The sequence below is a fragment of the Eufriesea mexicana genome, unplaced genomic scaffold (genome assembly GCF_001483705.2).
Source record: "Eufriesea mexicana isolate 0111107269 unplaced genomic scaffold, ASM148370v2 scaffold307, whole genome shotgun sequence".
Classification (NCBI taxonomy): Eukaryota; Metazoa; Arthropoda; class Insecta; order Hymenoptera; family Apidae; genus Eufriesea; species Eufriesea mexicana.
The window spans coordinates 58,813-76,544 of NW_016908458.1; the positions used below are offsets into that span (position 1 = coordinate 58,813).

Here is a 17,732-nt window from a genome sequence, read left to right on the forward strand (position 1 = left end):
TATAACAGATTCTAAGCAATTAAATTATAATATAATAATATATAATATTTTCTACATTTTTTTAAGAAAGAAGTAATCTCAAATAACGAAGTGTGTTTAGGAATAATTAAGCTTTCTAATATCTTTTTCCAAAAATTTGTATAATCGATTTTAAGCGATTAAATTATATAAATTATATAATAATTTATAATGATCGAATTAGAAAATATTCTTGTAACATCTTTTATAAATTTTGTAAAATAAAAAGGGCAGAATAATATTTAAAAATAAAGCTTCTTTTGAGCCTATTACTCCGATTACAATTCGGTCAATTATCCCGTCAATTATCCGCACTCTTCGTTTTTCATTCGAGTAAAGTGGCGGCTAGCGATGAATAGGCGAGTAATTTGCATAAACATGATCGTCCTCAATCGCCTGTCACTCACGGGAATTCCGTCACAATGTGATATATATATACTGACCATGTATTTAAGCAATCGAGAACAGCTACGACACTCGCGACGCAAATTTATTCAGGAAAGTGTCAAATCCCAATTCGATGATCGTTGACAGTACTCAGGTACTCGCGACTTTCGCGAATCGTATGACAGAATAGCATTTTATTTTGCTCTCTTTCGGATATAAATGTATATGAGATAGTGGCATTAAGGATGCGACGAAGGAAGAAAAGACATACCGGAAGTCGGTGGAACGACGGTGTTTGGCATGCCATTTATCGCGTGCGGCAGTTGCGCAGCGCCAACGTGTGCCAACGCCGCCATTGGATTGATGTACGTCCCTTGTGCAGTTGCAGCAGCCATGAGAGCTGCATGCTGCTGTAAGTAGAATGTTTATATCGAAGATACGGTCAGTCAGGTGTATTCACATTGAATTGTCGTAGTTTTAAAAATTACAAGAAAATATACAGCGACGAACAAAAGAAATCTAACCCATTAGCATACAATTCTTCTCGTTATCACTTGAGGATACAAATACATACGTAGATTGACAGAAGAAGTATGTAAAAAATGTATTTCATTAATCTCGAATGACTGTTTAAAATTTTTGTCCAATTTCGAATGACATTTGCGAAGAAAATAATTTCAGAAGAAATCTTTATTTAAAATTTCATTTCTTTAGTTGCAATTTCTTTTTGACGTCAAAAATTCAATAACCAAGCTTCGCTTAATATTATACTATATCTGTCAATTGCATAACTCATCTAGTCATTGTCACTTGAGGGTATATTTGTACATTGACAGAAGAAGTATATAAAGAAGGTATTTAATTAATCCCAAATGACTGTTTAAAATTTTCTTCCCAATTTCGAATGACACTTTCGAACAAAATAATTTCAAAACAAATTTTTATTTAGAATTTCATTTCTTTACTTGCAATTTCTTTTTGACGTCAAAAATTCAATAACCAAGCTTCGCTTAATATGATACTATATCTGCCAATTGCATAATTCCTCTGATCATTATCAGTTGAGGTTATACGGAATACATAAACGTAGATTGACAGAAGAAGTATATAATAAATGTATTTTATTAATTCTGAACGACTGTTTAAAATTTTTCTCCAATTTCGAATGACACTTTGGAACAAAATAACTTTACAATAAATTTGTACTCATTTCTTTACTTGCAATTTCTTGTTGACGTCAAAGATTAAGAATAAAATACCCAAAGATTAAAATACCCAAGCTTCGCTTAATACTATATTATACTATCCACATTTAAAGTGAACTAGTAACTTTTGGTAACTAAAATGGTAATTTTGAAAGTAACGAATGGGTAAAAAGTTAAATTTTTAAGAGAAGTTTAAGAAAGAGTTGGGGAGTGAATATCAAACGAATAGTTCGTAATACGAATTTCGACGTACTTGGTGGTGAGGATGCGAGAGAAGAATTCGATTAATAGGACGATATCGAGTATCGTTGGTCGCTTCTAACAAGACAGAAACAATTACAGGCTGTGATTCGCGATAACGAGAACAACCAGACGGTAATGTGGTAACGCGAGAACCATTATCCGTAATGTGACCCACCTGAGCATAGGCGTTGTAAGCGCCGAACTGATTGAAGACGAAAGGGGTAAGGACGCTCATGCTGCCGGCCATTTGCTGCATGCGTCTTACTTGTCTCTCTTTCTCATTATCTGCGAACTTTACTACCAAGCTGGATGACGCTCCCTGAAATGAAAAGATTTACAATTTATTATTTACCATAATCGTCATTTCACGAATACTATATCTCTTTCCGTGCAAAATTGAATTAAATATTAAGTGCAATACCTAAACAGTAAATTTCATGGTATTTCCATAGAGAAAATTAATACTGTGCTTTCTATGTACAAAATTGTATTAAATACTTAAACAGCAGTTTTCAACATAGTATTTTTAGAAAGAAAATAAATACTATAATTTTTATGTATAAAACTGTGTTAAATTTTAAGTATAATACTTGGAAGGTAAGTGCATTTTCTTGAATATTCATTTTGTAGAAATATAATTAATTTTACATTAATAAATATCGAAGGATCTTTGAGAAATAATTATTCATTTTTATTTATAGGATGTTCTATGTCAATAATAATATTTTTTCTTGTAAATACTACAATTTTTATGTATAAGACTGTGTTAAATATTAAGCATAATACTTAGAAAGTAAGTGCATTTTCTTGAATATTCAATTTTTGGAAATATAATCAATTTTTCATTAATAAATATCGAAGTATCTTTGGGAAATAATTATTTATTTTTATTTATACGATGTTGTATGTCAATAATGATATTTTTCTTCGTTCTGTGTTTTTAGTATAATATAATACTAACCAGAATTTTATATCAATATTGCTAATTTCTGGGATAATTTTCTTCGAGTTTGTTAATACGTGGAAAATCTTTGAAAACCTCTGTACGTGAAAGTTTGTCCTGGCTGATAAAACTTTCATAATTATCCTATTTTTGATATCTATTACTCTATTTTTGGATACCCAACTAGGTCAAACTAGTTTGCGTGTTTAGATCTTACCGGTGCTTTGGCGTATTAGCTAGATAGAATCAAATTCCTTGCATAATTTAAAAATAAATTACTTTTGTCGAAATTAAACTAAAATTGATTACACATTTACCATTATATATAACCCTGCAAACATCACCTTATTTTAAAAACAATTTCATTTTTAAGCTACTTCGATATATAGATATGAACAACACAAATAAATTTTTCATGTTTATAAATTTGTAATCTTCCTATTTATTACAATTTCCTATAAATATACAATTTTTATTTCACAGAAAAAGAATTTTATATGCACTGAAACATTCAATTTCATTACATTGCATTATAGAATTCTAACACCAATTACAGTGAAAGAGTAATTATTAATAATTTTCCCCATTAGAAAAATATAAAATTATCATAAAGTAATGTTCAATATAAAATTATAACATTCTGTATCAAAAAATTATTGGCAGAATAATCTGTTTATTAGAATTAAAGCTGCTTTAATTAAAAAATAAAAGGAAAAAAGATTGGAAAATTATAATTAATATTGTTCGTCCCAAAAAATTGATTCCACCGTCGCAATAAAATTTATTTGCCACAGAAAAGGAATTTTATATGCACTGAAACACTCAATTTCATCACAGTGTAGCATTCTAACACCAATTACACTGAAGGAGTAATTATTAATTATTTTCCACATAAGAAAAATATAAAATTATCATAAAATAACGTTGAATATAAAATCATAACATTCTGTATCAAAAAATTATTAGCAGAATAATCTGTTTATTAGAATTAAAGCTGCTTTAATTAAAAAATAAAAGGAAAAGGATTGGCAAATTATAATTAATATTGTTCGTCCCAAAAATAAAATAAGAAAAGATTGGAAAATTATAATTAATATTTTTCGACCCAAAAAATTGATTCCACCATCGCAATAGTAATTATTAATTGTTTTTCCTAATAGAAAAACGTAAAATTATTATAAAATAACGTTAAATATAAAATCATAACATTGTGTATCAAAAAATTATTGCCAGAATAATCTGTTTATTAGAATTAAAACTGCTTTAATTAAAAATTAAACGAAGAAAGATTGGAAAATTATAATTAATATTGTTCGCCCCAAAAAATTGATTCCAGCATCGCAATAAAATTTATTTGTCTTCCGCTAAAGTAATCACCGACTAAACATCGATTTCGAAACCTAATCTCGAGCCTTCCCGTGAGGAAAGTGTTAACTAAAACGAAAAATCGTCGGATCCAATGAGCAAACAGGACGCGAACGACAGAAATGCCGGAAGACCGCTGCGGAGTGGCTGTTACGCGATTTATCGTGTTAGGATTAAGTTGCTCACGATGTAAATTGCTATGCTATGACAAGCGAGTCTGAAATGCAGGATCAGATACTGCTGTCAGACGTGCCCGGTTCGTAATTTCCATGAGACGGGACGGCGCTGTAGCTAGGGGATTACCGTCGGCGACGCAAAGCCGCATAATTTTCTAGAACCTCGCATTTTCTTCGTGACCGCGTGCGCGTTTCTCATCCCCTATGAATTTATAACACGTAGAAAATTTGATAATAACGCCGCTTCGACAACGGACGTGATTATCAAGGAAGATTACAACCTCCTTTCCCTCTTCCATTACTTATTGGAAAATTAACCGTTCCACCAGCTGACTTGCTTCCACTAAACCGCGCCAATTTCCCTTTAATTCCTCCCGCTTTGAAAAATGGCCGACATTCAGTCGCCTCTGGTGGTGGCGCTGCGATCGAATCAGATGGAAGAAATCATTTTTGGATCATCGTTTCAACGCATATCGAGGCTTTTTAAGCTCCTGAATCGTGAATCCTTGGTGGAAAGATAATTCTGGGGGTGGTAAAATATTGGTAAAGAGTGTTTCTTTAACACGTTGCTATGGTGGCTGTTATGGTGGTCATCAGTGACCAGTGCTTGTCTCCTTAGTGGGGCCATGGTGGTCATCAGTGTCCAAGATACAAATTTTTTAAATTTATGTTTGTTTCACTTTAACCATTTCTGGAAAATTTTAACAACTTAAATAAATGGAGAAGTTTTTTAAGCAGGAAACATTAATAATTTGCACCACATTTTCTTTTTTCATTTTTTGCAATATTGTTTGATAATTTATCATTATATTCTACGAATAATGGCAATTTTATCGCGGCTCCCCTGGGAGTACTATATTTATACAAAATGTGTGGTAGTCAAAGTGTCAATGAATAAGGCTTATCTATCAAATTCTGAAATAACAGTGAGCAGAGATAATTACGAAAGTTATTTCGATTTAACATATTTTGAATATCGATCTTTTGAAATTAATTACGTCATTCTTAGTGACGATTGAGGATTAACAAATCTTCTGAAAATGGCGTCTATCAGTTTCATTTTCACCGTTTTATTCATTGCAACTTGTTAAGAAGGGGAAATATTATTTACATGTATAGAAATTGCAAAATTTAATAAAACATTAATTTCATCGATGCATTTATCAATGTTTAATACAAATATCCTCGTTAATATATAAACAATCCACAGAATATTAAATGACACAATATTATATCATTTCCTATCTTTTTAACAAATTTATTTCATTCGCTAGTGGTGCCATCTATGAAAGCTACTGGCTCTAAAGATCATGACAGAGGAATCTTCTATAAAACCGTGCAATTAAAGTATCTCGTTTCACAATGATCATCGTTTGTTACTCATGCTACTCGATGCAAGTGCCATTTTACCATTCCGCATTAAATTCGCAGAGAAGATGTCGCGAAGAATATAATTTCCTTGATGCACACAGGATACATTATGTCGTGTCTCGGCTGTCGTGGACATTGTGCAAATAATTGGGAAAGACGGGAATTATCAGAGACATTTTTCAATGCGAGAAGACGTTCCTTTTCGAGATGTTTACGAGGATACGTAAGGCGATGACGTTCTCACCGCGTCTAAAATATAAATGGAAAGGCAACAGGTGGTCAGTGGCCATTGTGGCTGCGGAGAAAAGCTCAGCTTTCGAGCTTCTGGTGATATATTATATTCACGTCATCAATGCAAATGCTGGGCGTATCTGAGTTTATATAACGACGGTAATATTGTAACCCGTTGACACGCTTGCTGAAATTCTCCCTTCTTGTCACGCGATTTTGCATGGTTTATCCGTCTAGATCTTTCCTCTGCTTTTCACTCCATCTCTCGACTATCCTTTTTCCTTGTCATCCTTCTTTTCTCATCTTAGAAATCGTAACTCGTCGATGGAACGAGAAGTACGTATGCTTTATAATAAATTTTATACTGATTTCTCGAATACGTTTCAACCATGAATTTCAGGCAATTTTTAATAGTGCGTCCAGTATTAATATCAGTATTAATATTGCCTAGAAAAATGTGTAATTTATTTGTTTTCATTTATCGATTACAAAAATTCTTCCATCGATTTCATTATTAATTTTTGAAATTATTGAAATTCACGAAATTCGTGAAATTTTATATATTAATAAATCCAGCAGTGCTTTAGATTTTACTAGAATCTACTATACTTCACTGGAGGCTCTAGAGTATAAAACCTGGAAATGCTCCAATCAAAAACAAGAAATTAAAATAAAAATTCATATTCTTGTACTGATTTTTTGAATATGTTTCATCCATGAATTTCAGGCAATTTTTAATAGCACGTCGAGTATTAATATCAGTATTAATATTGTCTAGAAAAATGTGTAATTTATTTGTTTCATTTATCGATTACAAAAATTCTTTCACCGATTTCATTATTAATTTTGAAATTATTGAAATTCACGAAATTCGTGAAATTTTATATATTAATAAATCCATGGTTGATCTAGATGATCTAGATTTTATAATTTTCTAGATTTCACTGGAGGCTCTAGAGTATAAAACTTGGAAATGCTCCAATCAAAAACAAGAAATTAAAATAAAAATTCATATTCTTGTACTGATTTTTTGAATATGTTTCATCCATGAATTTCAGGCAATTTTTAATAGCACGTCGAGTATTAATATCAGTATTAATATTGTCTAGAAAAGTGTAATTTATTTCTATTCATTTATAGATTACAAAAATTCTTTCACCGATTTCATTATTAATTTTGAAATTATTGAAATTCACGAAATTCGTGAAATTTTATATATTAATAAATCCAGCAGTGCTTTAGATTTTACTAGAATCTACTATACTTCACTGGAGGCTCTAGAGTATAAAACCTGGAAATGCTCCAATCAAAAACAAGAAATTAAAATAAAAATTCATATTCTTGTACTGATTTTTTGAATATGTTTCATCCATGAATTTCAGGCAATTTTTAATAGCACGTCGAGTATTAATATCAGTATTAATATTGTCTAGAAAAATGTGTAATTTATTTGTTTCATTTATCGATTACAAAAATTCATCCATCGATTTCATTATTAATTTTGAAATTATTGAAATTCACGAAATTCGTGAAATTTTATATATTAATAAATCCATGGTTGATCTAGATGATCTAGATTTTATAATTTTCTAGATTTCACTGGAGGCTCTAGAGTATAAAACTTCATAATGCTCCGATTAAAGAGAAGAAATTGAAATAAAAATTCGCATTAATATATCACAATTTGTCTCATTTAGTGATATTTTGTATCACGATATATTATAAAATAAATGATATAAACTCCGGTTCTTAAATTTATTAATAATTCCTGACACAATAATCATAGTGACCCAGGTTATTATATCAAACACACACACGCAATATACACTCACAATTTGTCCCATTTAGTAATATTTCATATCACTAATTCATCTCATTTAGTGATATTTTATATCACAATATATTATAAAATAAGTGAGATAAAGTCCCGTTCTTCTTACATTTATTAATAATTTTTGACATAACAATAACAGTGACCCAGGTTATTATATCAAACACACGCACGCAGCATACACTCGCATGAACATTAAATGCCAAAATGGTAAATGATGATCCGAGAAAAGCCTCGAAATAATTCAAACCCACATACGACTCTCTTCAAAACACATTCGTGCAAAATAACTCGTGCCTCTGTATCAGAAACAGAGAGATGCACAGACTATACATCGACACGAGGCATACGCTCGTGTGCACGTTAAACACCAAAATGGTAAAGCATGATCCAAAAATCGGTCGGATCGATCGGTCCGCGTGCATTATAACCGGAGACGATTGCGCGAGCGGGGTAGTATCATCGATACGAATTGCACGGGCGACATTGTGCTGGTCATAAAAAGCGCTTTTGCTTTTACTATTTTTCGTAGTCCCCGAACATTTCGGCGCCCGTTGTCAAAGGTACACGCACGATGTACGCGGATTCGAAATTTGTAAAACCTTTTTACGAGTCCTTTTTCCCCATTTTCCATCCCCCTCGTACCCCCGATTCTTTCATCCCCTTCCCCGGTTTCCCGTTTTATTTTATTTTAAGTCTCTTACACAGAGTCGTCAGATACCGCTGACAAAACGAGCTCGTATAAAAATTTATAGATTCGATGGAATGCGGAGGTAGGCGTAGGCTGGAACGAAGTCAATTTGGTCAGAGCGTCAGATTTTTCGGACGGAGGAAAAAATTGAAATACCTTGCGCTATCTGTCAGTTCCACGGGATTTTTGTCATACGGTAACACTTCTCACTCCGCGGAGGTGTATACGATTTGGCTTTAAACGTTACAGGTATTTGTCGGCGAAAAATATTCGCTTCGCGCGTTACACCCCTGTCGCGATGATATCGAGTGAAAAAAAAAGAAAAAAAAAAAGAGAAAAAAAACAAAAATCGTGGAGATCGGATAAATTAATGGTTCAACGGGTTCGAGCTGGTAGGGTTGGAATAGCAGTGGTTGTGTAGAGAGATTATGTCTGTGAAGGGAGTTTGGGTCAATGTGGACGAAGACAGGACCATGACTGAATAGTATTCCATGTTAGGGGCTAATTAAGTTTCATTTTTTCCAGATATGAATACAAGGTGTCCCAGAAAAATGTGTACACACTTTGAGTGATTATAAAGACAGAAAAGAAGAGAATGAAAATTAGAAAGAATAAGGTATTAAAGTGTGTATGCGTCTTTTTGGGACACCCTGTATTTCGAGTAGTATAGTATTAAATATTAAAGTGAAATATTTGTAGATTGTTAATAGGATTATCAATTTAGGTTAATACTAAACGTACCGGTACTTTACACGTACCTATTCTTACCATAAGGGATGAAATAACCCCTTATGAAATAACCGTTGATTTTTTGAAAGAAATTATTAATTTATTCAAGAAAATAATTCGCAACGTAAATTTTGGTTTATAATAAAATAAGCAAACATGTATTTTTATTTTTACAAATAAAATATTTACTTTATTACACTCTTTACATAAGGCTGGTTTCTCCATCATGCACTTGACGTAGATAAATCTTTTTGCAAATTATGCAAGTTTTGAGAGTGTTGGTTTTATATCTGCGAAGAGTGAGAGAGGGAGAATTTTTTAGAAAGTGTCAATCTATAAAAGTAGTTTAAAATAGTTTATAGCAACTATCATTATTATGATTATGTTTTTATTATTAAATATTTTTATCTAAATATACTAATGTGCTAACTGTTAAAAAACGTAGAAGATATTGGTGTCCATTTTTAACAACAAATTTGAGTAATTTTATTATCATATAAATTCCAATATATGAGAAGATGAGTCAATCTTTCCTTCTTCATGGGATGAATTATATGATGTATAATTGTTATATGTGAGTTAGAAAAATTGGATTTTTGTGACACTGTAATTCGATTATACAGTTAATGTCTTGTAAAACGTGTGATGGTGTAAATAAAGGCTAGTTTAATTTTACCTTAACATTTAGTATAGAACGTTAGGAGTCTGAGGATGAAGGAAGAGCTTCTGAATAGAATGCTTGGGTCTGTGAGAAGTTCCGAGAATAGAGAGTTGGACCGAAGTTTAGAGAAGATAAAGAATCGAGCTTCAGAGGGCAGAAGTCAAGAATCAAGTTTAGAATCGAAGAGTTCGAGAGTTAGATCATAGTTCAATCGTGTGGAGTACTATATTCTGACTTGGTGGAGAGATACCGCATTCCGGATTAATCTCAAGACAATGAATCTTCTCTCAAAGGATATAAAGTGAGTAACACCGCCTTTTATCTTCTTCGAATAATTTTATCTTTTTACGACACGAATAAAAATGTTAACTACGTTGGTACGAGTACATAGTATAATAGATAATCAGCAATTTTAGATGATACTAATACTTCCATGAATCACTATGTATCTTAAAGCAAATTATATAAATTAATGGAATGTAGACCCAATTCCTTCTATACAGCTTGGAAATTTGAAGTTAAGCATACACGATGGGAATAAAATTACTACAAATTAAAAATTTAGTCGATGAAAAGGAATATTAGATTATTAATTAATATTACATCAGATATTGATATTAGATAATATTAGATATCTAATTAATATTAGAATATTAGATTAAAAACGTCAGAAAGACAAAAGAAAATTTGATTAAATTTTTATTGATAACTTTTCACCATCATAAGGATAGCTGTATAATAAAGAGTATAGATATAATGAATAAAATCATAGATTAATAATACACGTCACGAATTATACATTATAGTACCACCTTTTTCCAAAAAATTATTTTCCCAGTTTTACAAATATCGTATCTAATAAGCCCAATGAATTTATCCGTAACCCATCCACAGCTCGCGAGTCCCAATAGAAGGTACCCACCAAGATGGCGCTGTAGTGTGGACAGATGGCGCTGCCTACACTCAACGCTAACTTCGCTCCTATAATTTCTACGAAAATTCGCCAAAAGAGAAAATTACTTCGAAATTCCTGCAGCAAAGCATATTAAAAGCTCTTGAACGAGATGAACCGATGCTATTTTTCGCAGTTTCCCAAATATAAACTTCATAACCTAACATATCCGTAACGCAAATCACAGTTCGTGAGTCCATATAGAAGGTACCTCACCAAGATGGCGCTGTGGTGTAAGCAGATGGCGCTAACTTCGTTTCTATAATTCCTACGAAACTTCGCCAAAAGAGAAATTATCTCAAAATTCCTGCAGCAAAACATATTAACCCTTTGCACTCGAGAGGCACCCCTCAGTCGCCATTTAATTAGATCCTAAAAATCAATGTTAATTAATATATTAAATTTAAAATTACCTAATGATGCGTGCAATGTCGAAGTAAAATAATTCTACGTCTTAATATGTATGGGATTTCTTATTTGCCATTTTAAAATGTCCTCGACTTTATGACAGGAAGTCCTCGAATTACTATTTTTCTGCAACGAAAAACTCGTCGAGTGCAAAGGGTCAAAAGCTCTTGAACGAGATGAAGCGATACCTCGGTTCGCGACCATTTTTCGTAGTTTCCCAAATATCGTATTTAATAAATGCAATAACCTAACCTATCCGTAACCCATCCACAGCTCGCGAGTCCCAATAGAAGGTACCCACCAAGATGGCGCTGCAGTGTGGACAGATGGCGCTGCGTACACTCAACGCTAACTTCGCTCCTATAATTCCTACGAAACTTTGCCAAAAGGGAAAATTACCTCAAAATTCCCGTAGCAAAACATATTAAAAGCTCTTGAACGAAATGAAGCAATATCTTTTTTCACGACCATTTTTTTAGTTTCCAAAATATCGTATCTAATAAACCCAATAACCTAATCTATCCTTAACCCATCCAAAGCACGCGAATCCCAATGGAAGGTACCTTACCAAGATGGCGCTGCAGTGTAGACAGGTGGCGCTAACATCGCTCCTATAATTCCCACGAAACTTCGCCAAAAGAGAAAATAACCTCAAAATTCTTGCAGCAAAACATTAAAAGCTCCTGAACGAGATGAACCAATGACATTTTTCTCGGTCACTAGGCTTCATTAGCATTTTACGCGAGCCTCCACTTAACTCCTGAACACGAGTACGAGAGTCGAAGAAAATCGGTGTTCCTCGAATCGTGTACACAGGCAAGTTCAGCGAAAGACGACGAAGGATGAGGGAAGGCAACGACCGGGTCGCAATTATTAAAAGTTTCGTTTACAGCCAAGTCGAATAGGGCCAAACGCGCGTATAACCGCGGCGTTCCAAGGAAACCAGGATCCGACCGCAGTTTACAAGGCATAAAAGTTATGCGGGTTTCATGGTTGGATACAACTTTCCACATTACGGTAACTAATATCAAGAGTATCCGGCGAAACTCATACGTGTTGTTTCCTTCCCTTATTCGGGCTAGTCTGAAACGGAAGTTGAGATATCTTTAATTTTCAGCACGGGATATATTAATATCAGAGGTAGCACGATTATCGCGTGGACGTTTAATAAACATCGCCAACGACGTGTTGCTATTCAGAAAGTTATCAATTTGTTTTAATTGGCCTAGTTTCGCGGTCAATAAGTAATCTTTCCCCCTAGCGTTCATTATGTTATTTATTAAATTAAACGTTTCGCTCCAAATCCAAATTTTCTTTTTACCAAAAGTTAACTATATCTTTATATACGCTTCAATTATATTTTTCAAATTTTTTATACAAACAAAGATATCTTTTAACACGCGGAATATTTTCCCTTGAAATATTTATTTAGCACAGGGCATTTTTAAAACGTTCTCTTTCGTGCAGATACTCAAGCAGCATTTGTTATAGCAGCAAAATGCTTCAAGTGTTTCCTTTCATTTTTAATTTACGTTTATCTTCTTCCCTTTTGTGCCGAGATCTTTTTACGCAATTTCTATTTAACGAGATACATTTTCAAAATGTGTGGTGCAATGTAATAAACGCGTCTATGGTATCATTTGTGCGACATATTACCTAGCAGAAAGCATTCTCAAAATATCCTCCTTCGTCTAAATACTCCACTCGTGTGTATCACAATGGCTGCAAACACGTTACTTGCTAGCGAATGTTGATATTTTTGTCACCGCGTAGAAGAATTTCAGCGAGCAGCGAATTTTCCCCAACAGAGAGGAGAGAACCAGCGTAAGAAATTAACATCGACGTCGTTCTCCCTCGATGATGGAACAAAATAATTTTTAAATAACTTCTTTCGCCAGGTGGCGTCACGGCGGCCATCTTTCTTCCCCCACCGCGATCGGCAGCGGAAGGATGTAACGGGAACCTCGGCGTCGAGGTCATTGGCGATGGGAAAATTCGCAGGGCAAAAATATTCAGGGGCGTTCCTTCGTAAAGCTGGGAAAAATATCGACAGGCTGGAGGACGGCTCGTAAAGAGGCGGGGGACGGCGGGGATGGCACGACATTTTGTATTCTCTCTACGAGCGAGAGCCGCTCGAACAACTCGTTATGCGCGGTGAAAAGCATCGACGCGTGTTGTTGAGGAAAATAATTTGTCTCGCGTCGACAGCCTCGAAGCGTTGGAAGGCCTTCCCCCACCAGCGGGCTCTATCTCTCGCGTAGCGCCAAGTCGCGTGGCGTATATGACATTTACACGCGCGTCGCGCATGCACGTCGATATATAGGGTGGCGTTGGGTCGCGCGGTGGGGGTAAGAAGGGTGCCGAGGTCGTATCAGAGCCCAGTGAAGCCGAAGCCTCATTATTGGGGGATTACGGTTCATTAATTCCGATCCAACGTTCTGAACTACACGCGAAAAGAAAAAGCCACCCCAAGCGATATCACGAGGAGAACGTTTGAAGCCTCCACTCCTCGGCTCGTTATGTTTGTACACTTTACCGTGTAGGTTGTCTCTTTAAAATCCGTGATACAAAAGCGCACAGTCTCGTTATAGTGCGCCGGTATATACAAAGTCTTCGTTACACGGGGCTCAGCGAGATGAACTTTTGTACCAGCGAAACGGTTCTCGGCTTTTGTTATGGTAAATCGCCGGAAACGAGTCGAACGATGCTTATGATTATAGAGAATCTACTTTGCAGCAGATCTGCAGTCCGCTTATCGTCAAACATGGCGGTCTTCCGCAAAGCATTCATTTCTGTTCATGGCTCGCGTTGGCTATGGACCTTTTGTATGATTTTTAGGTTAGGTTGTAGGACAGTTGTGGGATAACCTATACTCCGTTCGGAGAGACGAGATGCTAATGTTTACATTAATGACTGCATGATCTGCTCAGTTAACTGTTGGTCTCTTTTCTTGAGATTCTGGAAAGACATTTGCGCAGTTATCGTAGGTTCTTGAAAGAATTTTCAAAATTTACACTGTTCCACTGTTGTAAAAAGTTCTACATGATCATTAGGTCTGGGTTCGGGTAATGTGAAGTCGGCCCTGATCTCATCACGCACTCATCACGTGCAGTCGTTGCATTCGGTATCTCGTCTCATTAGACGGAGTATAGGTTAGGTTATGGGACAGTCAGGTATCAAAATGTAATTTTGGCGTGCTCCTTTTGGTAATTTTGGGTTTCACGGTTGTAAATTTGTAATCTTAAAAAATTTGTAATCTTGGAATTGAGAGTAAGCACATATAGGAATATAATATATCCAATAGTTATTAAATTGTACTCCTCAGGGTATTTTTAGTTAATCCTTCGTGTTTCTTGCACGAGGGTTTGTGTAATTTTAAGGGAACAAATTGCAATTTATTATATAATTAGGCACATTAAATTATACTTGGCAGAATTCTTTTTGCTAATATTCATGTTTCTCGTGCGAGCATTCGCATAATCTTGGAGGAAGAAATCTGTGATCTATGATATAGTTAGGTATTACACTGTACATTGTAAGTTTTCCTTTATCAAGATCTGCCTTTCATGTACAAGAGTTTATATAGTTTTTGATGAAGGGATTAGAAAAATTCATCGTCAAACTTATAATTATGTATACGATATTATTTTAACACGTTAACTATTAGATTAATTTTACACAACTTGGCCACGACACCAGAATTAATTCCTTCCTTTGCAACAACACATCGGGGTATATATAAATATTAAATTGCAAACGAAACTATTTAAATGTGCATCCTTATGCTTGTAATAATTATCATGAAATTGTATAAACATTTCATTTGGATTAAATTCATTTCTAACATCGACGTAGCTCTTGACCGACAACCATAGGCAAAGAGATGGCGCCACCGACTGATCTAGTACCAGGCACCCGCCATGTTGGAATTGTTTGTTCCACGCTGCAATTCTTTTTATCAAATTTTCAATCTTCGCCAAAGTAAATATTTTGATACCAAAACAAACCACACCTATTGTTAGTAAAGTTGTCAATAATAGACAAAGTGAATACCTAGCAAATTACAAATACTACTTTGAAATTCACATAAATAAAAATTAAAAAATTTCTCTGATTGAAAAGAAGACTTACTATTCTGGTGACATTTTAGATCCCAATCTACTCAAATGTTTACTGGAATTAATTCATACATCCAAAATCTAAGCATTCCCTAGAAAACTATGATCCTTGACTACATTTGAAGTCGTTTGACGATATTAAAATACGCTTTTCTAGATCATGGAATATGAACGGAGATGGGGAACTCGTTTAACCGGATATTCCATCGAAATTCACGCACTCGGCGTGTTCGATGTAAACGAAAAAATGCCACGGTCCTTTGAGATCGGTAGAATCTTTGAAAGAGAAAGGTACGGCTCACAGAACCGCGATATTGCACCGGACCTGGCAACGGAATGAAGCAATTACCTACTGATTGGAGGTTCTCCCGTTAGCTGCACCATCACACTTGCCAATTCGCCAGCTGGTAATTTCAATAGATACAACTGGAACCGCAAGACTGGCCGGAACGCCGATTGCCTCTTGTCCACGATTCTCTGTCGGAATCCGAAACGGAGAGATGGACCTAAACTATCCAATTCTCTGGTGCATTTCGAATTACAAGTTTCACACTTTGGTTCAAGGAAAGAGCATTCCACTTTTCATTTCTTTCAATTTCGTATTTTCATCCAAATTCTGTCTGAGCTTCTGGGGGTATTATTAAAATACTATTAATAAATAATAGTGTATAATATTAATATTAAATGGTATATATTGTAATATTTAATTTACCACTGATGTAAAATATTAAAACTTTATTCTAATGCATGGTTGACTATTTTATTTGTCTCATAGCAGATTTAAATGTCTTCACAAGAAAGGTAAGAATTTATACTAAAGTTTTTGTTTATTATAATATGTTTCACACTTTGGCATGTTCAAAGAAAGAATATTTGATTTTCTATTTTTCTTAATTTCGTATTTTTATGCAAAGTTCGTTTCACTTCCTGAGGATATTATTAAAATACTATTAATTAATAATATTGTATTATATTAATATTAAATGGGTCTGTAATATGATTTATTGTGATAATATATATATATTATAATATTTAACTTATTATTGATGTAAAATATTAAAATTCTATTCCAGTGGGTGACTGGCTATTTTCTTTGTCTAATAGCAGATTTAAACGTCTTCACAAGAAAGGTAAGAATTTGTACTAATGTTTTTATTTATTATAGCATGTTGTGAAGGAGTCTGTTTATAATAATGAGGTTCAAAGTTGCACCTTTCCAGAAAAAGAATCTTAATTAATTAATTTAACAATTCAACCTACAAGAACACCAAATAAAATTCTGTATGAATTCACGAAGGTTCTCAAATGATATTTTCAGTCGATTCTAATGCAAAAATAGATATGAGGTCGAAGGAGTTAGGTAACATATCGATTATTAATCCATATTGATTCGGTATTTTCATTTCTGTCGATGGAAACTGGAAATCTTAAAATATTAATTCTTCTCAGTCTAAGAATTTTTATATTCAATTTATTATTAGTTCGAGGTATCTGCAATAGCTTTTGAAGAACTTCTTGGAAGAAGAAAATATCCTACCAATTTATTTATACAATAATATTCTCCCTTCTCCCAATTATTATACATAAAAGCAGAATTAAATAACGAATAGAATATTACAAATATCATTTCCTTTATTTAATATCTGACATAGTTACACCCCATAATAACATCTAAAAATTCTTCCACAGAAACTAAAATTAAAAACAATGAAATGGGTCCCCTAGATTTGATATCCAACTTTAAATTTTCATTGACAAAATTAAAAGCCAGAACAGAAAGAAGGATCATGATAAAATCTCTCTTATATTTCCATACATGCAGGATATATTTAGGGTTCCAGAGTGAGTTCATGGGCAAATTTTGGTGTACAGAGTAATCATAAATCGGTTATTACTCTAATCTTTTAGTAGTTCGTTACTCTTAGTCTAATTTAGCTCGTAATAAAAATATATACTTTAGAATAAAATAATTTTATGATTGCCAATCACACGTATCCCCATATAAATACCAAATCATCCCCTATCATCTCAACCAATCTCACAAGAACGTCTCCCATAATCAATATCACCATCCAAAACCTTCGTCCATAAAAATAAAAATTAAGAACCGAGTAAAATTTTGGTGTGCAGAATAATCATAAATCGATTATTACTCCAATCTTTTAGTAATACTTTACTCTTAGTCCAATTTAGCTCGTAATAAAAATATATACTTTAAAATAAAATAACATCTGCAATTCTTTGTATGTCAATTGAACGTATCTCAAATATATATTAAATAAATATATAATAAATAAATACCAAATCTTCCCCTCCCATCTCGGAAGAATATTTCATACAATATATATATATCACCGTCGAAAACCTTAGTTCATAAAAATAAAAATTAAGAACCGAGTAAAA

At 33.7% G+C, this 17,732-nt stretch overlaps 1 protein-coding gene across 2 annotated transcripts in view; it reads right to left on the reverse strand.

Moving 5' to 3' along the window:
* bru3 (CUGBP Elav-like family member bruno 3) overlaps nt 1-17,732 on the reverse strand; it is a 552,999-nt gene that overhangs the window by 25,262 nt on the left and 510,005 nt on the right. The window contains exons 5-6 of one of the 2 annotated variants that reach the window (XM_017911632.1): nt 2,029-2,172; nt 677-812 (exon numbers count right to left, since the gene is read on the reverse strand). In XM_017911632.1, the coding sequence (XP_017767121.1) occupies nt 677-812; nt 2,029-2,172 (280 nt within the window). Of the gene's footprint in view, nt 1-676; nt 816-2,028; nt 2,173-17,732 lie in introns of both variants that reach the window. The other variant, XM_017911631.1, reaches the window with a different exon arrangement.